The 26777-nt window shown below is 51.5% G+C and overlaps 1 protein-coding gene across 2 annotated transcripts in view; it reads right to left on the bottom strand.

The window, feature by feature from the left end:
- Positions 1–756: 756 nt before the first annotated feature.
- SLC39A11 (solute carrier family 39 member 11) overlaps positions 757–26777 on the bottom strand; it is a 328560-nt gene continuing 302539 nt past the window's right edge. For both annotated transcript variants that reach the window (XM_055331675.1, XM_055331672.1), the window contains exons 8-10: positions 5622–5720; positions 2996–3154; positions 757–2493 (exon numbers count right to left, since the gene is read on the bottom strand). In XM_055331675.1, coding sequence (XP_055187650.1) covers positions 2415–2493; positions 2996–3154; positions 5622–5720 — 337 coding nt within the window. In that variant the 3' untranslated portion in view covers positions 757–2414. The remainder of the gene's footprint in view (positions 2494–2995; positions 3155–5621; positions 5721–26777) is intronic.

Here is a 26777-nt window from a genome sequence, read left to right on the forward strand (position 1 = left end):
CATTAGGGTAGCTCCCTTTGGAAAGGGGAAGTATGAAGTTTCAATTGCATGAGAGAGAGCTCCATTACCTAAGCAGAACGTTTTGTTTAAGAGTGAACAGAGAAATCAGAGTGGATGTGGATGTGGAACAGCAAAAGAGCGAGACTATAATAAACATTATTTTTTTTCTTCTTTTGGGTCTCCGCTATCTGAACTCATTCCAAAATTTGAAAATCCATTATTTTATGAGTCTTATGGGGGAGGCATGAGCAGCGAGTTCATAGACACAGGACATAAGCTCTGCCAGCTTAGATGTTACTGCCCAGAACTTTGCATGTGGGACCAGGAAACAAAGAATCAGGGTCAGTTTACAGACCATCCCCATGGTGGTGGTGGTAGAACCAAGGAGCAGCAAGCAGTCCGAGGAGTGGTTATGCAGGGACCAACATCAGGGGACCGTGGCACCCAAACCAAGCTGTTTTTGAGATGTGATTGGTCATGGTCCTAGGCCTCTAGCTTTCTTGTATCCAACCCATTTTCAAGATTGTTTCTCCTACAGATCTTGTGAGGTCCCAATAGGCTTCTGTTAAACTCCTGTCCAAGTTAGCTAGAGTTGGGTTTGTTGTTTGGAATCATGAATCTAAGTAGCCTATCCCATCTGGGCTCTTTCCTTTGCTTCTACTCACAGTAGGTAGGGGAGATGTTACGATGAACTTTAATTAGCTCTTATATTATCAACCCTGGAAAGAAACAGCTCGGAGGAGGACTGAACACGGCTCATCCACAACAATATCCCCTTTATTGATATTAATCACAGTTATGAGGTCTTGTCCATCAGAAAGTTTGCATTATGTAGAACTACATACAAAGACATAAAAATAAACGTAAACCAACCACCAAACCAGTTAATTTCAACCAATCAAAACCTCTGAATGTATCTTCAATTTTGTTCATCAGTGCTTCAGAAGAACATACACAGACCCAGCCTAAGGTTGGCTGTGGGGGTCTTAGAGCATTCACAGAGCAGGGTATTTATTCACCCTTGGAAGCAATTCAACATGTAAACTCAGAGGGCAGGCATTGATAACCCAACACCTGAAAGCTGGCTCTTGGGCTGCCTGCCTTGCTGGCGGAGCCCACTCAAGGTCCCATATGCTCCTTTGACCAATGAGGAGGGCAGGCCTTACCTATGTTTGAAGCAGACAGATTATATCACCCCTGTTGGAGAAACTACGTGTAGGAAGGAGCAGATTGGCTTGTAGACTACTTAAGTCATCCTTTAGAGTCACTTCAGGATGATAACTTGGCTAAGATTTACCCTACAAGGGGAATGTTAAAAAAAAAAAAAAACCCAAAACAAACAAACAAAACCTCTCTTTTTCTTCCTACCCCTTCTCCCTTCTCCATCCTAAACTGTCAGGCCAAACTCCAGGAAAGCCTGCAGCAGCTTAAACATTCAAGGTCAGGTTACAGGTCACATAGTCAATAGGGAAGGACCTATTGCAGATTCCAAATGTCTTTCTCTGACTCAAGTTAGCTTAAGTGGCTCCCTTCGTAACTACACGAGGGCTTGAGTTCCAGCTGTCTGCTGGTGTCCCCAAGTCTCTTAGAAAACTGAAGGCTATAGACTTATGGAAATAAATGTCTAGGGGATTTGGAAACCATGACAAACCACTTTGCTCTTGGAATCCATAGAGAGCAGAGGTCTCTAATCGAAGCTGCACTCTCGCTCTGTGTTCATAGTCGTCTGAATACCCTAATTCCCTTAACATCAATAGTGTCGATTTTTGCCTTAAGAAAAAATAAGAAAGAAAGAGAAAGACTACCCGCCTCCCTTCCCTTTGTGTTCCCCTCCCATACAGCATCTCCCTTGGGGGACGCAGAGGAAGGCATATTCCTCCTTTGGCTGGCTGGACCTTGGAGAGTGGGTTGCTATGTCCACGATGTTCCAGTTCTGGTCTCATGGGTAGACGATCAATGGTGAAAGATCAAGAGGTACAGAAGAGAGGTGTCCTGGCCATTCTGCTCTGAGTCACGAGGCAAAAATGCTTAGGAGGCTTCTCTCTTGGTAGCTTGCTCCTGTAGGTGACCTTGAGAAGCTGCCACTGAGCCCACCAAGGGAGACTTGAGACTGTGAAAGCAGATATTTCCCTGATTGGTGTGTCCTTGGTAATCCTGCTAAAGACAGATTCTATTCTGTGGCCAAACAAAAATCTGTAGTTCCGTGACACCTCAACATTCTAAATGAAACCAATATCTCCCTCCAAAGAAAGGTAAAAATTGTCCTACTATAATCAGAGTCAATCAGGATAATGAGATGAATAGGAGAGAAAGGAAGAGGGTTTTAACGTAAAGGAAGAGGCCTGTGGTCCCGTAGAAGCCAACCGTTGCAGTTTCCTGGTGTCGCTTGTCCTGGGGTCCGAAGCATCTCAGCACTAGCCCAGGCCAACGTCGAGGGACATCATCACCACGAATCCCAGGATGGAGGCCCAGGAGGCCAGTTTCCCATTACCACTAGGAAGGAAGGGAAATGAGATCTTAACGTGCTCTGGGACATCATCCAAGCTGAAAGAATCCTCTGCGATGTCCAATTCCAACAGAAAATTAATAAGGACAATAATATTGATAAGCAGCATCTATCAGGGATTACTATATGCCAGGCGAACTAGCTCACGTAATCCCAAAGGATAATCACATGAGACCGGTACTGTCAGTGTTCCCTTGTTACTGGTGGGGAAACTGAGGCATACAGATGTAACTTGCCCAAAGGTACCTCTCATGGCTCTGGAATGTATACTTGAATCCAGTGTGGTGATTAAATTCTCGCTGATATTACTGAGTCTGACCTTTAAAGTAGCCTCAACATCATTCTGCTATAAAAACCAAATGGAAGGAAGAAAGGAAGCCCTTACCACCCCGACGCTCGGCCCATAGCTACACAGTGAGAATATGGATGGGTGGGAGGATCTTGGAGGCTGGGGACCCGGGGCGGATGAGGGAGGGTTCGCTCTCCAACCTGATCTGAGCCTCGGGGATGATGTCATCCGTGACCACATAGACCATGGCGCCCGCAGCAAAGGCCAAAGCGTAGGGCAGGAGGGGCTCGGCCAGCACCACGGCGAAGGCGCCAAAGACCCCGGCCAGCGGCTCCACCATGCCGCTCAGCTGCCCGTACCTAAGGAGAGATCACAGACAGGTGTCACCATGGGGAAGGCCGAGCAGACGCTCAGTAGCCAGCGTGCCCAGACTGCTGACTCAGCCCCAGAAAACAGATGCTTTTCGTGCCACAGCCTGGGTGCACGTGGCAGTGCAAGAGCTCCTCACCGTGTTTTCAGCCACCTCCTCTGTCCCCCGACCTCCTCCGACACCGTAGGTGCCCCCTCCTGGGTTTCCTGTAGAGTTTTAAGTTTTCTGCATTGTCTGTTTTCCGTAACAGCATTATTGAGATACAATTCACATACCATAGGGCACGCCCGTTTAATGTGTACAGTTCAGTGGTTTTAGTATAGTCACGGGGTTGTGCAACCGTCGCCACTACCTAGTTCCAGAACATTCTCATCACCACAAAAGGAAACCCCATACCCATTAGCAGCCACTCCCCATCCCTCCCTCCCCCAGCTCCCAGCAACCACTGATAATGCTTTGCGTCTCTATGGACTTGTTTATTCTGGATATTTCACATAAAGGGACTCGTGCAACACTGGCTTATTTCATCTCATGTAATGGTCTCAACATGCATCTGTGTTTTAACACATATCGGTGTTCCCTGGTCCTTTTGTGAGTATATCCCGCCGTACAGATACACCACATGCTCTCTATCCACTCGCCAGCTGATGTTGACATCGTCTCTTGACCGACACGACGCCGATTAGGAGTCATATGGACATTTCCCAAGGATGGTTGCCTGTGGTAGGTTTGGGGGTTGGGGCCACCTCTGCGCCCCTTCTGCAGGAGCTGCACCCACGTGCCTCTGCCGAAGAGGTGGACCTACCTGGCCAGGTGTATACTGAGGGCTGGTCCTCACTACCTGCCGTCTTGGATTAAGATGAGATTTCTTCTTTAACAAAAAGAATCCCTTCATTTGAGCTAGTGAGAATGGGTCTCTGTTGCTTGTAATCACTTGGGCCCTGATTGAAACAGCAGCCCCCGTGAGCCCTGAGAATCCAGAGAGTAGGAGATAAGCTGGGACCTTCTCTCCATGGTTGAGCGCAGCTAGCTGTTGGGTTGAAAACCAACAGACAAGGGAGTTGGGACATCTTTCCCAATATCCCTTGCGTGGGCATTTGGCAAGATATACTACCTGGAAGCCTAAATCTCTCCATCTGTAAATTGGGGGTTGAGAAACCCAGAAGTGTACTGGGCACTTCCCTGCCCAGCTGGTCTCCCCAGTGTCAGGACAGGGCTATGACCTCCCACTGCCCCCTGCTTCTCCGTGGCCAGGAGCAGACAGTTGGCATGGGGGAGACACTGTCTATACCGCAGGACCCTCTAAGGGGACACAGCTTCTGGACTTATATACCATGAGCGTGGGTTGGCAGTTCTTGCAGCTCTGCAGTGTGTGTACAATTCCTGGCCTTGGCTTTGTCACTTTGGAAAAAAAGTGAGTGCAATGTCAAGCCCAGACTGGACTGAGAGAGAAGAAGTTTAATCTTGGGGTCCAGACGGTGATGACGAGGCCCCTCATTTCCCCGCCTCCCGTCCCGTGGTGCCCCTCCTGTATGAAACAACAGTCACAACTTTTGGGCTCCCAGGACTCACATTTGAACCAAATTTCTAAGGCCACCCTGCCCTGCCCTCACCCTGTCTTCTGTTCTGTAGACTGCAACAATGGAGAAAGAGACAAGAGAGGGTAAAATAAAATAATTTAAGTATGTGTAAGAACTTGTAAGTCATAAGGCCCCATAAAATGGAAGGTATTTTTAAATTGTTATTATTAGCAGTCTTTTAAAATGCCCTCACCGTGCATTCTAGAGCAGGGATTGTCTTCACAAAGAGGTATTCTGGGGTTTGGAGTCCTGGGTTGAGGGGCAGATTAGACTTCCAGTCTCGGAGTCACCACCGAGAACTCGTTGTCTGACCCTCTGGGCCACGGTTCTCCCCTCTCAAAGCTGAGGACTCCCCTTACATGTCACCAGAAAAGTAACATTAAGGAATAGACCAGAAGAGAAAGGCCTTTGGGGACCATGAAAACACGAAGTCTGAGTGCAACAAGCGTCCTCCCCTAGACCTTATTGATAGAATCCATGACAGGGGCCAATGTAATGACTCGCTGTGGTCAGATGGGCCTAAATAAAGGCTTGTGACGTTTAGAGTAGACACTGGTCTACCTCCTACTTGATGGGGAGAGAACCTAACACTGACTGGGCATTGTGGGGTAGCACCTGGAGGTGTTCTGAAATAGGGAACATGACCATGTGGGCTGGTTTGTGTAAAGGCTGAAGGTCAAGAGATGAGTATCTTGGGCTTCCTTCCACCTTTGGGGCCATGGGATTCAGACTGTCAGCATTTTACCAGAACCTCCAGGGTCACTTCCAGGTCAGAAGAGGAGGTTCTCGAAGAAAGAAGCCCATATGAAGGACTGCTCTGAGCTTCACATCACACACGACCCCGGCCTCTGACAGCTGACACGCTGGAGCACTTACCAGAAGGCTCTCCAGGGGGAGAAGCCAGCCCCTCGCAAGGGGAGGCTGACAGCCAGGCCCTCCGGGAAATTCTGGATCCCAATTCCAATGGCTAAATTCCTGAAAGAGCAAGAAGGCACATGAAGGCAGCACCCACACACATAGGACCCCGTGGCCTAGACCCAACGCCGTCCTCTGGCGTTGGAGATCCAGGTGAGACCTGTGTCATGTGGAGGAAGGACAAAGGTTAGTGCATGTGTGTAGGTGGGTGCGGGACACAAGGAGAAGCAGCTGGCACAGACTGTCCACCCCTTATGCTGTCCTTGGTCCCCAGGGACACTCGATCTTTACGGTGCCACAGTAAGCAGAGGACGTGCTGGTTGGGCATGAGGATGACCCGTGTTCTACTACTTAGCTGCATAGCTTTGTGCAAACCACTTAACTTTGTACATCTCAGATCCTTAGAGTAACATAGACGGGCTTGCATGGGGATGATTACAGCTCCCGCGGAGGACCACCGACGGCCGTGTGGCCCAATGACCTCACGCCTCTGAAGTTCCCAGCACCTGCGAGGTGCTCAGTACATTGTGGTTTTTATTCCCTTATGGCACGGAGATGGACTCATGGTATTTTATTGAGAAGCAACCTCAGCAACGGGACAGGGACATAGTGAGCAGAATCCAACAGGGGCACAGGTCTCCTGGGCTTGGCTTCCCCGCCGACTCTGCGGGCCTGGCACTGGCACCATACTTCTTTGGGCCCCCAGTGGTGTCCACCGTGATCCTCTCTCCTCTGCTCCCGTGGGACACAGAGGGGCTGTGCTCTGGGAACTGGTCGGGCTCGAGGACAAACTGGTGTCTGCAGAGGGTGACAAGGGCTGGCTTTGGGGACTGGGTTTGGGATCAGGGTCAAGAGTTTCACTTCTCACCTCTTGGGTCCCAAGTCTAGGAATCTCAACCCAGCTTTGGATCGTACAGTGGAGCCCTGCTTGAGTTACAGGACCCTATCTTCTCCCACCAGCCCTGGGCAGAAATACCCCAGGTCTCTAGTCTTCTGCTATCATTGTCATAGCCCACACTGACCCTGAGCTCCTATTTTAGAAGCAAGGGGCATCTGAAATATATTTCTTTTTAAGAAATGAGCTTTAAGGGTCCACTTGCCAAAAGCATCTTGACAATATGTCACTGGCCCCTGACCTGCCTTCTCAAACAGGCCCTCGAAGTGGTGATCCTTTCTTCCCCACACATTTCTAGTCTCCCCTCCTCACCCCCCAAATGGATAAGTGAATACAACCAGCTTTTTGTGACCTTTTGCAAAGCCCTGAATTCAAGGTTTCTTTCAATGGGGAACATCAGAGGGTCCGACCAGTTCTTGTACTCCCTTTTTTGACCACAGACGCAGCATTTTGTGGCGAGCTCCGGCCTATGCCATCACCTGTCCTGCCATGTTCACAGGGAGGTGAACAGCTTACACCCAGCCTGACCCCGGAGCTGCCAGCCCGTCCCGGGATTGTCACCAGCAAGTCAGAGGTGGGGCTCCCCGTCCAAAGTCCTCACCATGACGCAGCGTGGACTGTAGCCATCCGCCAGGCGGACCATGGAAGCCTCCTCCACATCCTGTCCAGGAGCCACCATCCCGATAAGCAGCACAGAAGCCCCATTCTTCTATCCCTGGCAAGCCACATTACCCCTGCCCTGCCCTGGCTCTGGCATGGTGCTTCCAGCCCAACCAGGTGCCGCACCCTCTGGATCCTGCCAGGCCGTCCTCAGCAGGGCGCCACCTCGCTGGGTGATCACCAAATCTCTCCTAAGTGTTCACCCCCCAACAAGGGCTGGACCACGGATTCTCTGCCTTTCCCATCTTCACCAGGCTCTTCGTCTGCACACACACGTGCTCTCCCACCATGTTCCCCTGCTCTGCTGTATGCCCCGCTTCTGTTAGACATCAACCAGACAGGGGTGACCCAACGGGAGTCCCCTCTACTCACTCTCCCTGTCCCACTTCATCACTTGCATCAGCTCAGGACTGAGTTAAACCCAGAGCTCTTGGCCCTGGCCCCGATGCCCGGGCCTACCCACAAAACTCCAGTTCATCGCTATGGTGTTGGGCTTCAGATCTGCAGACTCGAAGAACGCACTGACAGCACTGAGAACCAGTGACCTAAGACATCATCAAAATGGGCGAGGACGGGGTTTGTGGTCACGCCCACCTCCCACCCAGGAGCCCCGTCCCTGCCACCCTGCCATCCCACTGAGAAGCGCCATGGGGGAGGCCCCAGGTGGGAGCTGAGGACACCAGTGGCTCCTTGTGAATGCACCAGCTGGCCTGCAGACTGGGTGCTTCCTGTGTACAAAACCTGAACTGGGGGGCCCTGGAGGGGATCTGCCCAACAAAGACCAGAAGCAGAAAGGTGGGGGGCTGCTGGGGAGATAGAACCAGCAACAGAAGAGAGGGGTTCCTGGGTGCCCCAGGCCAAAGGAGCAGAAGAGAAGCAGGGCTTGGTGTGGCAGGGCTGGTCCCTGGGAAGCACAAGCCCTGGGCTGACTTATTGAGGGTGTGCGTGGGGGCTCGATCAGCAGACTGGGGCCCGGTGAATGGGGTGCAAAAGCGCAGCCTGCCAAGAAGGAAGCTCCAGATGCTCACTCCCTCTTGCAGCCCTACTGTGCTTTTCCTGGGCTTTACATGACCAGCTGGACACTCCCTATAGCATCCCCCAAGAGTGAGGCGTGCTGGGCCATCCCCTCCATTGTTCACCTTTTAGGGGAGGGAAAGCCCAGATGAGAGGTTTCCTCTCCAGGACGGGCTACGAAGATTCCAAACAGGTTTCAAAGGCAAGGGGAAAAACCCAAACCTTGTCCTTCCCAAGACAGTGAGGCTGCTGTGTTCTGTGTTTTGTTCTCCCCAGAGGGAGCATGAAGACACCATCGCCAGTCTAGACTGTGGCAAATTAGCAGCAGGGAGAGGGAGGTGGGGATGAAGGGCTCATTAAGAAAAGAAACCGCAGGCCCTCCCCTGACGGCACCCCTTTCCTTCGATGTCAAGCCAAGCCCCACAGTGATCTGTCACCTGAGCCGGACCAGGATGAACAGGGACAGGGAGAGAAGGGCCAGGAAAGGCCATCCATGGGGAGAGCAGGGGCAGGGAGGAGAGAGGGGGAGTGGAGGGATGGGGGGCCGGGCCTGGCAAGTGCAACGCTGGCCCTCCAGGCTGCCAGCTAGGAGAGGCTTCCCTGCCTTATCGTCAGACACCACTGATGCCAAGAGAGGAGCAACAGGAGGAAAGGCCATCTCGGTGGACAGTTGATTTCTGCTTTTGCTTAGAGCCCTGGAAGCAGCTAGAGGCCTGACCCTGCCAACCCTGACCAGGCCTGGCTCCTCATCTGCATCCTCGTCCTCCTCCTCGGTCCCCGGAGTAAACGTTCGAGAACACCCGCGTTGTAAGGGCCGCTGGAGGCCGGCTGTTCGACACCTTCTTGGTTAAGGGAGAAACAAAGATACAGAGAAGCTGCACGTCTTTGGAGAGATGGTGTGACAGGTAGTGGGTGCACCAGAAAGACCTGGGTGGGACCCCCAGCCGCACCACTGTGACCCAACGCACGCTATAAGCAACTGGGCCTTGACTTTGTCCATAACACAGGCGTAAACGCCTGCCATTTTGGGGGTCCTTCTGTGGATGATCGCTGTGAACCGCCGGTCACCCACAGCTCACAGCTCAGAGCCGGTGCTCCTAAAGCAGTCCTCCTGTTAAAATTGCCCGAGGTTCCCGAAGGAGGCTCCACTCAGGCTCTGCTGCTCCCCACCGCCTGGCGACCTTCCCAGACCCACACCAACTTCTCCAACTCCTGCTCCTCAGCCTTCTGGATCCTGTGACCTCCAGGTCAGAACCAAAGCCAGAAATAGCAACTGACGGCCAGCTGGGACCTCCCCTCTCAAGGGTGACTCAGAATCCACCACTGAGCCCCACCCATGTGTGAGAGGTTATGTCGGACATGAAGAGAGATGTTAGGAAGCCCCCCACCCCTTATTTTTAAGGAGTTTACAGTCGAATAGAGGGCAAAACACCTGTCTATAAAGAACCACAGGATGGCACCCAACTCGCCATAGGGAGGCACGAAATGGATGCAGAGAACATTCTAGTAGAGGAACATGATCTGAGATAGAAAGTGACATTTGAGATGGACTTTGATGGATGAGGATTCTTTTCACGGACATTGAGAGATGAGGAGGTGCACGTCGTATCAGAAGAAGGGAGAGAGCACGCCAACGTGTAAGATGGTAGGCCGGGGGCCATCCAGGCCTTCTTTCCTGTCCCTTCATCAGTTCAAAGCCAACACACACACACACACACACACACACACACAGGACATGTGCAGAAGTCACAGCCCAGCTGTCCCAGACATCAGTCTTGTGCACAGGAAAGGTCCCTGGGAAGCACAGGGACCTTTCACTATCTGCTCAGTTTGCTGGCTTCCCAGGGAAAACCTGAGTGCTCAGTGCCCCGGCCTGAGCCCCACCCCAGGAGTCTCCCCAAGGCCAAGTGCAGGGTTGTACCCTTCAGGTCTCCAGCCCTCCTTTAGAGGCAGACTCGGTGCTGAATGAGACCCACTTCTTGGCCATGTCCACCCAGACCCCTCACTTCGTGTCTCGGGCCTTGAACTTGGGGAAAGCTTTCAGCCTATGTCCTGTGCACAAAGCACAGAGCGCACAGTCCCCGTGGCAACGACCTGTGGCCGAAGGCAGCTCATCTCTCATCTCCCGATACTCCGCCCATCAGAGGGCACCTAAGGTCCCTCTGCTGGAATAGAAATGATGACAATCACCCTTGCCATTTACTTAAGTTGATGAAGTGTCAGGCGTGGTAGCAACACACAGTCCTCTCGTCCACCTTCTAAGTGTTTCCTCCCCCTTAATATCCCCATTTTACAGATGGGGAAGCTGCCGCACAAGCCGCTGTGCCCAAGGTCACCCGGCCACGAAGCGACAGTTGTCACATACGTCGGGGCTTCTGGGCCTCACGCAGACCCACAAACCATCTTGGAGAGAGATGGTTACCTGGGCTCAAGTCTCCAGCAGGGGACCAGGTGCTGCCTAATGCCCACTCTGGAGGCAAGAGGAGCAGACCAGATGGAGATGTTAACCAGAGTCCCCCAGAGTTCAGGGAGCTGGAACATCTCCTCTACAGCTGCCACCGTGGATATTTTGGGTCAGATCGTTCTTTGCTGTAGGGGCTGTCCCGGGCATAGTGGGATGTTTAGCAGCATCTCCGGCCTCTACCCACCAGATCCCAGTAGGTCCTCCCAATCACGACAACCGAAGACGTCTCCAGATGCTCCAGGACATCTTCAGGTGGCAGGCGAGGCGAGCATGGGGGCAAATCGCCCCTGCCTGAGAGCCACTGAGCAACAGCGTCGGGGAGCTGGCTTCCTCACCAAGTACCTGAGCAGCAGGAAAAAAATGCCTCGGACCAACCAAGGACAATCTCTGATCTCATCTGTCTGATTTGAGAATTTCTAGATTCGGTGGTGTTGAGTCTTCAAGGGAACTTAGCTGTGGGATTCAAGGTAAAAAAAAAAAAAAAAAAAAAAGACGCTGGAGAAGGACTGGGCCCCTGCTCCCTCATTCCTAAGGCAGTAGCTCTGGGACCTGGAGTTGCACAATTCCGGGGGAACCGTGCACATCGTGTGTTCTGGGAATGGCACCCCCCCCCCGGAGTTGTGCAATGGGACATTCCTGCTTGAACCCCAACCGCAGGTTATTGCTCAGCCTCGGGTTCAGTTCTGGGGCTGGAGGCGAGGCGTCCCCAGGGAGGCGGTAGGGAGGGTCACGGATTTCTCTGAGAGTTGGCAGGTGAGCGTCCTTGCAACCCGCAGCCTGCTCTCCAGGCTACGTTCTCCGGCCTGCCGATAATGAGAGAAGCACAGCATATTCCTGACAAGCCCCGCTTCACCCGGGCTCTCAGATCCTCCCCTGGGCCGTGAGCGTGTGTGTTCTTGTGTGGCAGGCCCTTACATACTGTTTTGATTGTTATCGTCCTGCCCTGAAAGGCCTGAGTGTTCAGGCTCAGGGGTGACATCACCGGCTTCCCACTCGGGCTGCCGCTTGATGTTTGATGAGCTTGCAGGTGGGAAGGGGCTGGATGCTCCCCGCGGGGCTGCCGGGCCCTACCTGCTTCGTGGAGCTGGTTTAGCACGGAAGGGATCTTCCCCACCCCCCTTCTTCTCAGTTTTGGGAGGCTGATTGCCACAGGCTGGAAAGCCAGGATGACCCATCCTTTCCCTTAAAGTCGGCCGCCCTTCTCAAAGAGGGCGGGGAAGAGCCCCAGGAAGTCAAGCCACAAGGCAGGGTGGCGTCTGAGGGTGATTCAGGCCACCACTGCACACCCCTCCTTGCAGAACAGCAGAGAAGCCTCCTGGATATCGAGGGGGGTCGCTCACCCCCACCGAGGGACGCCCTGGGGATCGTCACCTGCCAAGTCTCCCAGCAAATAAATCCGTCCTATGTACAGGGTACAGGCCAGGTCAGAGGCTGCCTCCACGTGATTTAAAAGCAGCTGGGGGTATGGACCCGAGAGCAATGTGCTTACACAGTCATAAAAAGGCTACCAGGCTCCTAGGAGCTCGATCGGTTAGCCCCAGACTGAAAATTAAGCAAATGCCCGTCAAGGACCGAATGAAGAAAAAACCAATGATCTGCTCCCGTGCAGTAGCTTTTACAGCAGCAAGAGTGAACCATCTACAGCTACGTGCAACAGGATGAGGCATCTCAGAGGCGAAATTGTGGGCGAGAAAAAGTAGACACGAATCGTGAATGCTGTGACCCTCTGGTCACATGAATTCCCCAGACAAAACCGAGCTGTGCCTTCTGAACTGCGAACGGATGGATAGGCGGCCAACGGCAACCGGTTATTGGTGAGTTCTCCTTTAAAATAATTGATTTTTAGGGGCGCCTGGGTGGCTCGGTGGGTGGAGCATCTGATTCTTGGTTTCGGCTCTGGTCATGATCTCCGGGTGCTGGGACTGAGCCCCGCGTCGGGCTCCGTGCTTGGGTGGGGAGTCTGCTTGTGGATTCTCTCTCTCCCTCTCCCTCTGCCCCTTGCCCAGCTCTCTCTCTCTCTCCCAAATAAAAAAATAATAATAATAAATCTTTTTTTTTTTAAAAAGTAATCGATTTTTTAAAACCATGCATTCTAGCAGAGAATGGGGATGCTCTCATGGTAGGACTTGGGGTCCTGAGTGGGGGGTGGGGGTCACACTCTGAGGACAAGGATAACTTCCCATTGCCTTTTCATAAATATGTTTCATTGCAGCTGAATGGACACTGCAGAGAAGAGCACATACTCCATCTGTTCCGCTTGATGAATTTTTCAGAAACGTGATGATCATCATAACACCCACACCCAGCTTGAGAAACGGAACATACCGAGCACCCCAGGAGCCTCCAACTCCGGGGTCCCTGGTCTCCAAGGGGAGCCGCTATCTTCACTTCCGACTGCTTGGCTTGGTCACGCTTGCTTGCGGATGCTCTGCGAATAGTTTAGGCAGCCCTACAAGGCCTGGGTGGAGGATCTTGTGAGGGTTGTGGGTGATGACCCCTTTGCAAACATGGCCCGCAGGTGGCTTCCCCCCGGCTCTAGGTTTGGAGGCCCTTCGGGGTATTGTCCTTCCTAGGGTACCTGCATCTGTCCCCTTGCTCATCCTTCACTCCAGTTTTCTCATTCGCTGAATGTTCTAATTGTTCCATTTGTAGGATCGGCATTCGGGTGGGGGGGGGGCGGCGGGCGGAGGGCGGTAATAAAACCATTTTGTTCTCCAGCAGGAAAAATACCATTTACAAGCCACTGAAAAATTTTCCAGCATTTTGGTACTTTCTTCTAGAAAGAGCTCTAAGGGCCTTTATAAACATTTATTTTTTTTTTCTTTCACTTAGGAGGTGTACGTTCATTTTCCATTTTATAGACAGGGTAACCCAGGTCCCACAAAGGGCAAGCGATAAACTGAAGAACACCGCACGGGTCACTGCAGTAAAGCCAACAGTGCTGGATCCCAAGCCTTCCCCATATGCCATCTCTTCATGTAAAACCACAGAAGGCAGGGAGGAAGAGGGGCCAGAGACGGCTTCGGGGAAGGAAGACCACAAACCTTGATGTCATTCTTGGCTAGTCTCGCTCGCTCCCTCCTCACACACAACCCGACAGGGGGGAATCCTAGGGATCTATCCTCCAAGCCTGTACACATCCAGGCACTTCCTCCCCGCTCCACGGCTCCGCCCAGGTGGGGACCGCCACTGTCTCCTGCCTGGTGCACAGTGGCAGTGTCCTAACTGGTCTCCTTGCTTCTCCCCCTGCCCCTCTGCTCTGTCCTCTCCACCGCTGCTATGTCTACGTATGTTGCTCCTTGGCTTGACACTGCTGTGGCTACCCGTTTCACCCAAGGGCAGAGTCCAGGTCCTGCCTCTGGGTTGCGGTGACCTACGTGTCCCCGTCCTCTGTCCTCTCTCTGACCTCCTCTATTCCTCTTCCCTGGCTCCTTCCACTCCAGAGGTCCAGCCTCTCTCTCTCTCTCTCTCTCTGAACTTCTCTCTGCATGCTTGGTTGCTCCTGCTTTGGGTATTTCTACTGGAATATTCCTCCTTGAGTATCTGTGACTCACCTCTTCACCTCTTTCAAGACTAGGCCATCTGATTTCTCCAAGGCTAGGTCATAAAGGACATTGTGGCTTTTGTCGATCTCTCTTGACCACTAGTTCTGGGGGAAGCCAGCTACCATGTTGTAGGACTCTCAAGCAGCCACAGAGAGGCACCCATGTGACAAGAGGGCCTCTAGCCAGTAGCCATGTGGTCTGTCACCTTGGAGGCTGGTCCTCTGGCCCCGTCCAGCCTTTAGATGAGTACAGCTCCAGCTGACTTCTTGACTGCAACCTCGAGAGGGACACAGAGCAGGGGGCACTCAGCAGAGCCACCCTCCAATTCCTAACCCACCAAAAACATGAGATAATGTTACTGGCTTGAGCCACCAAACTTGGAGCTATTGTGTTACTAGGCAGTTGTAAGATAGTCACCTCCCCGACGAAATCTGCCCTCGTCCCTTTATCTAAAATCACAAACCATCCAGCACTCCCATTCCCCTTTAAGCCTAGCCTATTTTTCTTCTCCTCTTCCATATATTTTGATAGCAGTTCCTACCGTCTAACCTCCTGTACAACGTACTCATTTTTTACGTGTACGGTTTGCCCTCTCCCCCACGTCTGACCCAGCATCAGGACAAGCCGGGAATCTCTGTTCACCGATGCGTCCCGAGCACCGACAGGACTGCCAGGTGCACACAGCCATGGAACAGGCATGCCACAGATGTGGCCCGGTGAGTTCCAGCAAGGCCCATGTCTCATCTGCTCCCAGCTGCAGGTCATCAATCAGCAGCGAGCATGTCACAACTCCCTGGGCCACGGTGTCCTCTGCTCTAAAACAAGGAGGCTGAATCGGGCGACCCGTAAGCTCTTTTCCAGATCCTAAGCTCTGGGATTCCTACACAAGGGCGGCATTGTGGGTTCTCCAGATTCCAGGGGCTGCAGAGACAGGCCTCGGCGTTTGCCAAAGCTCGTTTTCCTGGCCGTTGCACATCTGGAAAGCCGAGAAACAAAACCATCGCATTGTGCACATCTGGACAGCATAAACCAATCGCTCCAAGAGGAAACTCCGAAACGGCTGCTCAGCGAAAACCCGCGGCGCAGGCCAAATGAGAGGGGCTGAAAGGCTCCTTTCTTTTCCACCCGCAAAACAATCTTCTGGGCACGAAGCTGGAAGCTGAATGCTTTGCTGCTGAATAACATACGCTCTCAATAGCCTTCGACTGCAGTCTCTGTCACGTTGCTCTCTTGGCCTGGCTCCTGGCCAATGCAAAACTCCGAGAACAGGGATTTTTTTCCCCCGCGCCCTTGTTAAGACCAAACGATACCTTCACTTATCCTTGGGGCATATGGACTGAGTTCAAAGCTGAACACCACCTGCTCCTCCTCCTCCTCCTCCTCCTCCTCCTCCTCCTCCTCCTCCTTCAGGGAGAGCAATTGAACCGCACGCCTAATGCAAGCCGAACAGGGAGCTTTGAGCACTGGTGAGAAATCGCAGGCGATTTGCATGCAGTTGTAACTGCAGCTGGGCAGAGAAAGCCGCCTGTCAATATGCAGTGAGTTCTGGGCCCCCAGAACAAAGAGGAATGATATTCCTTTGCAAACGTAACGAGTGTCAGGGGCTCTGAACTTCCGGCAGTATCTCTTCACTAGCAAAGACAGTGCAGGGAGTGGGGGAGAGGCAGGCAGGGAAACGTGGGGTTTTACCCATTTCCAAGTTCACAGCCTGTGATGTCAAAGGCTTGATGGCCAAGGTGACTTGGAGCATGGGAAGGCTCGAGCTGCAACTCAAAGCATGTGTACTGAGTCGATGTTGTGTGAACAACAGGGGATGCTTGCAAGGAGATGAGGGTAGCTGATGACCTGAGGGTTTGTGTGTCGGGTCGTCCCTCGTTGTCATTCTTTAGAGGTCTCTTGAGGGAGCAGGTGAATAGCAGGAGCACAATCGAGGGAGTTATGGTCCTGAGGCCCAGCCCTGGACCCTTACCCTCAAAGCACAGCACCTCCCCAAGACTCAGAACACTCTATATCCGTGGGACCACTGCCTTTCGCTGTCAAGCCTGACAGCACTGGAAGCACAGGGCCCCTAGCTCGCAGCCTGCTGTCTCTGAGTGCAGACCGACATGACGAAAACCAGGTGGGGCACTGGAAAGAAATCAAACCAAAAAAAAAATCTTTTCCTTCCTCGTCTTGACTAGCTGGGGACGCTGAGCTTTGCTGCTGGGAAACGGCCGTGTTTTCCTGGCTTCTCAGTGTGGATGAAGGTGAGTGCAAGGTGCATGTCGGTAAAGCCAATGCCAGGCAGGTGGGCTGCGGATAATCATCAGCTGGGAGGTTCACGCCAAGATGGTGGGTGAAGCAGCCACCCTGATCAGAGCCGCTGCTTCTAGAAACAGCTGGTGCTGCTCACAGAGGTGCCTGGCTAAGAGCAACCGTAGCAAGAGCACCAGACAGCTCATTTAATAAGCTCTGGCCTTGCACCGGATCTAGAGATAAGTGCTGTTGATGAGTCATCTCATGTTACTCTGGCGATTACCCTACACAAGAAACCCTACTAACCCATTTCAGAGATGTAGAAACTGAGGCTTAGAGAGGGTGAAGTATCTCTCCCAAGTTCGTGAGGCCCCAAGTGCTGGAATTCCAGCTCAGGTCTGCTGATTCCAGAGCTCGTGGGCTTCACCTACATGTGCTGCACCATCCCACCAACCCAGTCCAGCAGAAACCTTACAGAGCAAGGGTGGATCTTTCTGTAATCCCACTTTGTGAGGGGTAACCTGTGATTATGGGCAATATTTCACACCATGAAGCCATCTAGTACCAACTTTCCGCTGCGGGGGTTGGGGATAGGGGCCTAGCACAAACATCGTAAAAGATCCTTTTGGTTTAAAATATTCATGTTCTGTAATTATCTGTAAAATCATAAGAGCTTCCCAGTATTTTCAAATGAGTGGCTGGGTTCTGACACATACCCGGGATCCTTTTCTCTGTCAGTAACTATAAAGAATTCTTTGGTTATTTTACGTAGATCTCAGTGGCCCTGATGGATAGCCCCCTTCCCAAGGTATCAGGAATCCCTAGCCTTCCTGGTAGGAGGAAGCCAATTAAACCCTGTCATCTCTGACCCCTGCGCTCCCTCTGAGGGGTACTAAGCAGTGCAAAAGGAATAGCAAGTCCAGAGTGAGGGGAGGGCATAACCATAGGCTCTGACTGGGCACAAGAGGAGGAGAAAGGACCAACAGTGTCCATCAGATGGCCAAGAAAGCACAATCCTAACGACAGCTGCTTGGTCCCCACCCAAGGAGCCACTCGGGGACATGGGCTGGGGGCGCTTAGAGCCCATCCAGTCAGAGCTGAGACTTAAGGATCATCCCGTGTGCATATGAGATTACGGAGAAGGCTGCCTTCCCCACTGCATCCTGTCAAACACAGCCAGTCCTCTGGACTCTTCCAGAGTGCCAGTGTCATCCAAGACAGAGAAGCAGGAAAACTGCTTTCCATTCAAGGAGATTAAGGAGACGTGACAACCAAATGCAGTGCCAAGACCAACAAATAAAACATCAGCAGACACGTCTATAAAGGGCACTCGGGAGTGATTACAAAGATTGGATAGGGTCGGTGCACTAGATAATTTCGTTAGATCAATGTTGAATTTCTTGGGATAATCGTATTGTGGTTTTGTGCGAGAATGTCTTTAATCTTTCTTTCCCCCCCTCAAAGTTAAGGAGGTTGTTTTGCTCTGAGACTTCTCAAATAATTCAGTATACAAATTTAATCTTTCATCAAATATTTAAAGTTTTTTTTTTTTTAAGTAATCCTGAAATCATGATCCCAAGGGCTGGAAATCATGACCCCAAGATTAAGAGTCGCTTATTCTTCCAACTGAGCCAGCCGGGTGGGGTGTCCCTACATTCATCAAATATTTAAAGAGCCCTTACTATGCACCAGGTACTCTGTATTTTTTTTCTTTTTATGCTGAAATAATTTGATACTTACAGAAAGTTGCAGAAATAATACAGATTTCCTGTGTCCACATCATCCAGATTCCCTAATGTTAACAATGGACATAACCACCAGTACAACGATCAAAACCAGGAGGATGACATTGTACATCAGCGTAAAAAAGAAGGAAGAAAAGGAAAAAAAGAAGGAAGGACCTTGCCCCCTACTCCCTCCCTTCCCACTACCCACTGTGAGTAATCAGTTTTCTTAGTTTCTGGTTTATCTCTGTACAAATGAGCACAATAATCTCTATTTTATTACCTCTCCCTCCACCCTCCTTTTTTTTTTTATACAAATGTTAGCATACTAACAGATGCTTTTTTTTTTCAATTTTTTTTCACTTAACAGTATGTCCTGGTAATCACCCCAAATCAGTTCACAGAGCTCTTCTCCATTCTTTGTTACAACTGCATACTACTCCACTGTGTGGCCGTATCGGTTTATTCAACCCCATTTAGGTCACTTCCAATCCCTTGCAATCACAAACCGTGTCGCAATGAACAAATCATCGTGCGCACATCCTCATTTTCACATTCGTAGAAGTGTATCTACAGGCTAGACTGCTAAGGGCGGCCTGGGTCAGAAGGGAAAGGCAAATGTAATTTGGCTAGATGTTGACAAGTTTCTCTCCAGAAGGGCTGCATCAATTTGCATTCCCACCAGCAGTATACGAGGGGGCTGGTTTCTCCGCAGCCTCATCACAGAATATGGTGCCGTATTTCAAAATTGTGTCCATCTGATAGGTTAGAAATGATATCTTGGTGCTATTTTTTTCCCTTGCTATTTTAATTAGCATTTTTCTAATAAGAAGTGAGTTTCAGCATTTTTCCTACATGCTGGAAGGCCAATTTTATATGCCGTTTGTGAATACTATTCGTGTCTTTTTTTTTTTTTAATTAGAATGTCCTGATTCTTAAAAGATGCAGCTGAAATACACAGAGGTGAGGGGTCCTGAAATGTCAAATGGTTCAATGGGAAAGTACGTGTGTGTGTGTGTGCATGTGAACATGTGTGTTTACCTATCTATGGAGAGAACAATAGTCTTATTATACACACACACACACACACACAGCTCCTCCCTCTCCATATACACACAAAATGAGTCAGTCGTCAACATGCCACTGTTCCCTCCTGTAGCTACAGCAAACATGCTCAATCACCCGACCTCCCCTTTTGCCTTCACGGCTTCCACATGACAAGTCACTCTGGGAAGGACTCTAATGCCGACAGGCTGGGCACATGTCCTTCCAGGCACTAGGAAGCCTGGAAAACTAGCAGAGCACTCAGGTGAGCCACGCCCCCAGCCAGATATGCTCTGTCTCCTGATACCCCGTGGGGCCAACATATTAAAGGGGGCCCTCCCAGGCCTGGTCACTCCCCATCAACCTTCACAACGTATGCCACAATTACTTACATTAAATCAACCCACCTTTTCCTCTTCAAGTGCCTTTTTATTTTTTTTTAATTTTTTTTTATTTATTTATGATAGTCACACACACAGAGAGAGAGAGAGAGAGAGAGGCAGAGACACAGGCCGAGGGAGAAGCAGGCTCCATGCACCGGGAGCCCGATGTGGGATTCGATCCCGGGTCTCCAGGACCGCGCCCTGGACCAAAGGCAGGCGCTAAACCGCTGCGCCACCCAGGGATCCCCTCAAGTGCCTTTATTTTGTGATACTTTCCTATGGGAAATAAACACCTGCATTATTTGCCGGATACAGAAAGGAAGTGAAGAAGTAAATATATTGAAAGCAGGTCAGAGGGGATCCCTGGGTGGCTCAGTGATTTAGTGCCTGCCTTCAGCCCAGGATGTGATCCTGGCTGGAGTCCTGGGATCGAGACCCATGTCAAGCTCCCTGCATGGAGCCTGCTTCTCCCTTTGCCTGTGTCTCTGCCTCTCTCTCTCTCTTTCTCTGTGTCTGTCATGAATAAATAAATAAAATCTTAAAAAAAAAAAAAAGAAAGATCAGAAATGGTGAGTTGGTGTGGAAGTGACGTAAATCTAGACACTCAGATTTGGAGTCTAGCTGGGCGGCCCAGTGAGGGACCCCAGTCTCCTGCCACTTGCTGAAGTCAAAATCCCAGATGGAAATTCCAGATAATCTTTTCTTTTTTGAGGGGGGAGGGGTTCCCAGTGCAAAGAAGGTCTGTAGCCTGGATGGTCACGGTACTCGGATGGCATCTGGGAGGGAGATGAAATCAGCACATTGAAAGTGCTGCGGTTAGCGCCTGGCACAGAGTAAGCACTCAGTAAAGGCGAGCTGCTTCTTTCATCACCAGGATGATGAGTAGCCACGTGCAAAAAAGAGTTAACAGGGCAGGCTCGAGGCTGTTTGCAGGGCTGGCCCTTTGCTGGCTTCTGGGAACCTGATCAGGGTGTCTCTCTGGGCCCAAACTGTTTGTGCAAATCATATTGTTGACGCTGAACACCTGCCTCACCTCCGGGAGTCTGAAGTTTTAGTATGTGGTAGTCAGAGGGTGTCTGTGTGGCCAGCCCCCAATAAAATCTTTGGGCACGGGGTCTCCCATGAGTGCCCTGGGTAGACAGGAATTTGCACGTGTTGCCACAACTTCATCACTGAGGGAATTAAGCACAGCCTCTGAGCTAGCAAAGAAAAGGACTTTTGGAAGCTGGTGCCTGGCTTCCTCCAGACTTTGCCCCATGTGTGTCTTTCCTTTGCTGCTTTTGCTTTGTACCTTTTCCCTATAATCATCTTATCTATGAATATGACCAAATGTGGAGTCCTGTGGGTCCTTACAATGAATCACCCAATTGGTGTGGGCTTGGGAGACCTCCACAGTAAGAAGGAGCAGCAGTGACTGTGGCTGGTGTCAGGTGGCTGGACCTAAGGGAAGCCATCACATCCTAGGGTTGCGGGTGGGAGGCAGCCAGGGATCCTGACCTTAATGGACTGGAAATGGAGGCTCAGTACATAAAACCCAAGGCCAGGGGCCACCATGGGACCACAGGGACCAGCGACAGGGGCACATTCGAGACAATGCCCAGGTGGGCCCGTCACAACACAGTGAAGCTATAAGGAGAAAGGACAGCAGATGCTCCCCTTGGTCAGGAGAAGCTAATGCTGAGAATTCAGATCTCTAGAGAAGAGGAGAAGAAGGAGGGGGGAATCTCAAATTGCCTATGTCTATAACCCAAGCTGAGCATACTTAAGATTAGAGGTGACAGGACGATCTTTAAATGGTTCGTGTTTACCTTCCAGGCAAATGAAGGCTAAATTCATGGACAACAGTGGTTCTCAAGGGTACCTGAGAGTCACCTAGAGGATTTGTTAAATCACAGACCGCTGGGCCTGTCCAGAGGACCCAGTAGATCGGAGCGGGGTCTGAGAACACACACTTTGAACAGGTGACACTGATGCTGCCAGAAGCCACACATTGAGAACCACTAACACAGAGACCTACACTTACACATCATGATCAGAATGAACCGGCCTCTGCAGCGTTGGAGGAAGAACGATCTGCCCCAAACTGCATGAGCAACCCTGGGCAATGAGAATTTCATGAATCCATCCCTCCAACGGCAGCAGCTGTGTGGAGAGGCAGGGCTCGGGGAAGGCTCAGCAGGGAAAGGTGAGCTCAAAAGCCCCAGTGTGGCTGCCCTGGCAGAGCTCTGGGGAAATGGAAATGTTCCAGAGCCTTCCAAGAAGATGCACGTGTCCACCCTGTCTCAGGCACCTTTACCTTGCAGGCAGTAGCAGGATATCCCAGGCCAAGCCAGAGTCCAGACAGGACCCTTCACACCTATCGAGTCTTGGCCCTGCTGGGGGGACTGTCCCACACCTGCCGGGTCTCAGCCCTGCTGCGGGGGACTGTCCCACACCTGCTGGGTCTTGGCCCTTCTCGGGGTGGGGGGGGGACTGTCCCATACCTGCTGGGTCTTGGCCCTGCTGGGTGGACTGTCCCACACCTCTTGGGTCTTGGCCCTGCTGAGGAGATTGTCCCATGAGTGCTGGGCTCCAGGAAAGCCTGCAGACATCCAGAAAAGGGACAGTCCCTCCTATTTCCTCAGACCAAGGGTTTTCCAAGTAGGGCTGACTCAGTCTCCCAAGGGACATTGGCAATGTCTGGAGACTCTTTCGGTTGTTACAACTGGGGCCAGGCTCCTAACATCTGGTGTGAAGAAGCCAGGGATGCTGCTAACCATCCCACAACACACAAGCTGGCCCCTGTGACACAAGTCTCTGCTTTAAGGCGTCCGGGATGAGATGAGGGATGAGAAAGCCCACTAAACTCCTGTGCACGGCAGGCTCTGAATACAGCAGGCACAGCATCCGTGGGGACTTGTGATCATGGGAAGGTGAAGCTAGAAGGTCTCCACTCCATTTCTGAAGACTCTTTGGCTGTGCTCCTTGGCAGGTGGCTAGGACACAACTGGCCTAGGAGCAGACATGCAGCGTATAGGGTAGAAGGCAGCAGAGGAGACCCACGGAGGGCCTTTCCCCACCACCAAGGCCCACTTGGTGACAGCGTCATCACCTACAAGCCCAGCAAAGCCCACTGCCTTCTTCCCTTAGCCTGATCTCCAAGCTCACTCCAGCTCCTTCTCCCTCCATGCATCTCAGAGCAGGACAACCATATCCATCAAGGAACATCCCATAAGCAGAGTAAGTGAGTCGGCTTGTAAATGGCACTTCTGGAATACAAAACATTTATATCTTTTTCGAGCTCCCAGCAGGTTTCCCTACAAAGCTCTGCTATGACTGGCAGGTTGAGTGCCTGCTTAGCTCACAAAAGCCCATTTAACGCATCCATCAGTGGCTTATAAGTATCTAAGTACCTTAGGGCTTACGTAAAGCTTGTGGGGAGGTCAGGAACTGAATCACCATTTAGAACATGTTTTTTTTCCCCCTTTATGGGAAAAGGCCTTCCCTCTGAACAGTGGGGAGGGGACAAGAAAGCACTAAAGAAATGTGAATGAGACAGATGAGGAGACGGGAGGAATTTGAAACTCCGAGGAGGACATTCCTTAGCCGCTGGGGTCACGGTCATGAAGCAATTCGAAGATTCGTCCATCCTCAATCACGGCCAACTTCCTGTCCTCTCTCTCTCGGACAAAACAGCCTTATGACTCCCAAGGGTGCAAACCCCCAGGGAACCCATGCTGCAGGGAAGGGCAGAGACTATCGGAACCGAAGTGTGACACTGAGGCCAGATGCTGGGGCTCTCGTCTCCCGAGGGAGGATGGCCAGGGGCAGAGACAAAGCCCTGTGGCAGGAAAGCGCAGGAGGTGATCGTCAGGACTCTAGTGGGGCGAGCTAGGGGACAGTGGCCTGCTGTGAGGCTGGCTCAGAGGGCACGGTAAGGACTTTTTTTTTTTTTAAATTGCGGTAAAATTCACATGGCATGAAATTTACCATCGTAACCATTTTTAGGTGTATAGTTCACCGGCGTTTAGCACTTTCACCATATTGCACAACCACCTCCACTTCCTAGCTCTAGAACATTTTCATCACCCCGAAGGGAGACCCATACTTGTCGGCCGGCATTACCCATCCCACTGTCCCCCCAGCTCTGGTAACCATGAATCTGCTATCTCAGGAGCATATAAATGGGATCACACAACAGGTGACATGCTGTGACCGGCTTCCTTCACTTAGCATGTTTTCAAGGTTCATCCACATTGTATTGCATATCAGCACCTTTTTTTTTTTAAAGATTGATTTATTTTAGAGAGAGAGAGAGAGAGAGAGAGCATGTGAGCACTGCGGGGAGGGGCAGAAAGAGAAGGCAAGAGGAACCCAGGCAGACTCCATGCAGAGCGTGGAGCCTGACGTGGGGCTCGATCTCACGACCCTGAGATCATGACCAAGAGTCGGATATTTAACCGACTACGTCACCCAGGTGCCCCTCGGTACTTTTTTGTTTTTTCACGGGTGAAGAATATTCCCGGGTATGGACAGACCCCATTCTGTTTATCCATTCAACCATGGATGGACATTTGGATGGTTTCTACCTTTAGGCGATCGTGAACAGAGTTGCTACGGACATGAGGGTACGTGAGTTTTTGTCTGAACACCTGTTTCAGTTATTAGGGGCATGTGACAGGAGTGGCGTGGTTGAGCCATGTGGCAAAGATTTGGTGCTTGTCTCAGAGCACCTGGAGGCCAGTCGGGTAGGAGCTACATTGTTAGAATCGTGTTTTTAAGTGTTCGCTGTGGCTGGCTTGGGCGGAGGGTCACGGGGAGGGAGGAGTGGCCAGGGTGGACGAGAGACCAGATAGGCTGGCAGGAGCAAGGAGAGAAGCGGCAGGTCCCTTCCTCCTCGTCCCTTCTGCCCCTGCTGTTCTTCTGGTGGAGCGGTGGACATCTCGTCACACGCGGGAGAGAGCCACTCTCCCTGCCAACATTTTCCCCTGAAATCACCGGGGAGCCAAGCGCAGAGCCCATCACAGGCCAAACAGGTGTGTCAAGCTGATTTTGGACTTCTCCCCAGCTGGATTAGGAGAAACTCACTGGCCTCATAGAGCTTTTCATGATCTCTTTTAGCCAAGAGTGGAGCCCCCATTATGTCTGAGGAACCTCCACTTCCCGACTTGCAGAGGCCGTGTAGTTGGGTGCTTCATCTCCAACTTGTTGGGGGGGGGGTGGGCATGATTTCCACCCTAAAGGAAACTATTTATTCAACCCAAGGCTCAGCTGTCTTGTTATCAGTCCCATGATTTATTTAACTGCCTGACTTACGAGCCAATCTCAAGCACAGGGTAAAAGTCCAAATAACCTAAGACCTATAGCATTACCTTGAGGCACCCGTTTCTTTAAAACAAAAACAGAGGTGTCAGCAAAACAACACATAATGAAAACTGCATGCCCCACCCCAGACAACTCCCGGCCCCTCTGCAGGGAACTAGCATCTGTGAGAGGGACTCTCGCCCACGGTCTTTACAACGAGCTATTTCCATTCCTGTTCCGTCCTGGGAGTGGGGCAGGAAAGGGCGGGCACCAGATCCTCAGACGGAAAGTTGGCTTGACCTCCTGCAAAATCTCCTGGATGCCCTTCGCATTCCAATTCTCCACAAGCGACTGTTGGCAAAGGACCCCCTGTGACCTTCCCATGTGGTTAGTTCTCCATTCGTCCCTGTTGGTGGGAAGGAAGGATGCTCCACCGAATGCATAAAATAGACCAACCCATGGAAGGAAGATTAAAGATACCCAGTGTCATGATGGCTTTGCATTTGCCATGCCATCTCTTCAAGGCTGATGTGGATAGTGGGGAGGCCAGAATCGGGTCAGGAGGGGATTTTTTGCACCTATAAAAGCCTATAAAAATCTCCCACTCAGTGGCAAAGGGTTGATCTAGTGGAGGATCCCATTTAGGTAAACACATAGCCAGGAAAGCAAAGTGCAGCCGATAGATTTGCCACCAGGGGATAAGTTCCCAGAGTACCTGCAACTCCATCCCTTGCGTTTTCCTAGAGGATCCCCCCTCCCTGGAACATCTGGCAGCTTGAGGCTCACCCTGGGAAGAGGAGTAGAGCCATCCAAGAGCTTAGAAGATTTCACAATCAAACTTTCGAGGGTAAATATTTGCAGTGACTCACAAGAGAGATTTACTGCTCTAGTTCTGGCTCCCAAGGGTTATTTCCCCAGGGCCCGCTACTAATAGCTCCAGATTATCTGCAGGCTATGTCCCAAAGTGGGTTGACTGTTCAGGCTCCCTGGACAGCTCATGAGTCAAGAGACCGGGTTCCTTGACCCCCTCTCCGGCCTGGGAAGCATCTGGACTCACCACACCAGGGGTCAGCAGGACCTCTAAGGCATCACATCCTGGTAAAGTCAATGGTGGAAGTGTCCGGCTTGTGGTCTGAAGGCTCTGCCCAGGCTCGTGGGATGGGCAGACAATTTACGAGCGAAGTAACACATCATAAAAGTAAGCAGCAAATGCTAAGGAGCCAACAAGCCAGGACAGAAGGCCTTTCTTTCTGACCAGGGATGCTAACACAGCCACCACCCTGGGTTGGGGCAGGCCTGTGTGGCCGGGCCTGACAACAATGGCCAAGGATAACTCAGACGACTTTCCTGCAGACCCTACAAAGCTACTGTCAACCTGGCCTTTTGCCACCCGGGTCCCCAGTAGCTGGAACTTGCCAGCACATCTGTGGTACACAGGCTTGTCCCAGGCCACCTGGAGTGGGGGGGGGGTATGATGACTCATTAAGCTTATGAACTGCCTTGTGGCCTTTGAATCCAACTAAACTGATGCAAGATGGACCTAGGAATGGATAGAAGTGGTGCCAAGCAGGAAAATGCTTCTACTAAACTCTGCTGAACAGATATTCACTCATTAGGCCGACGAAAACTTACTGAGCACTTCCTAGGTGCCTCATTCCACGTTCTCACGAGGACAGGGAACAGACAGTGAAAAAAGCCAGCAAGCGAACACTTCCACACAGAGGAACAGTGGTCAGGGCTGGGAAGGACACGGGCCGTGGGATCTGATGGGGAATTTCGGGGAGGACGTCACTGAGATGGGGTGGCCAGAGCTGGACTCTGTGAAGGGGTGAAATTGAAACTGAGATCTGAAGAACGAACAGGAGGGAGA

The sequence above is a fragment of the Nyctereutes procyonoides genome, unplaced genomic scaffold (genome assembly GCF_905146905.1).
Source record: "Nyctereutes procyonoides isolate TBG_1078 unplaced genomic scaffold, NYPRO_anot_genome, whole genome shotgun sequence".
NCBI classification, from domain to species: Eukaryota; Metazoa; Chordata; class Mammalia; order Carnivora; family Canidae; genus Nyctereutes; species Nyctereutes procyonoides.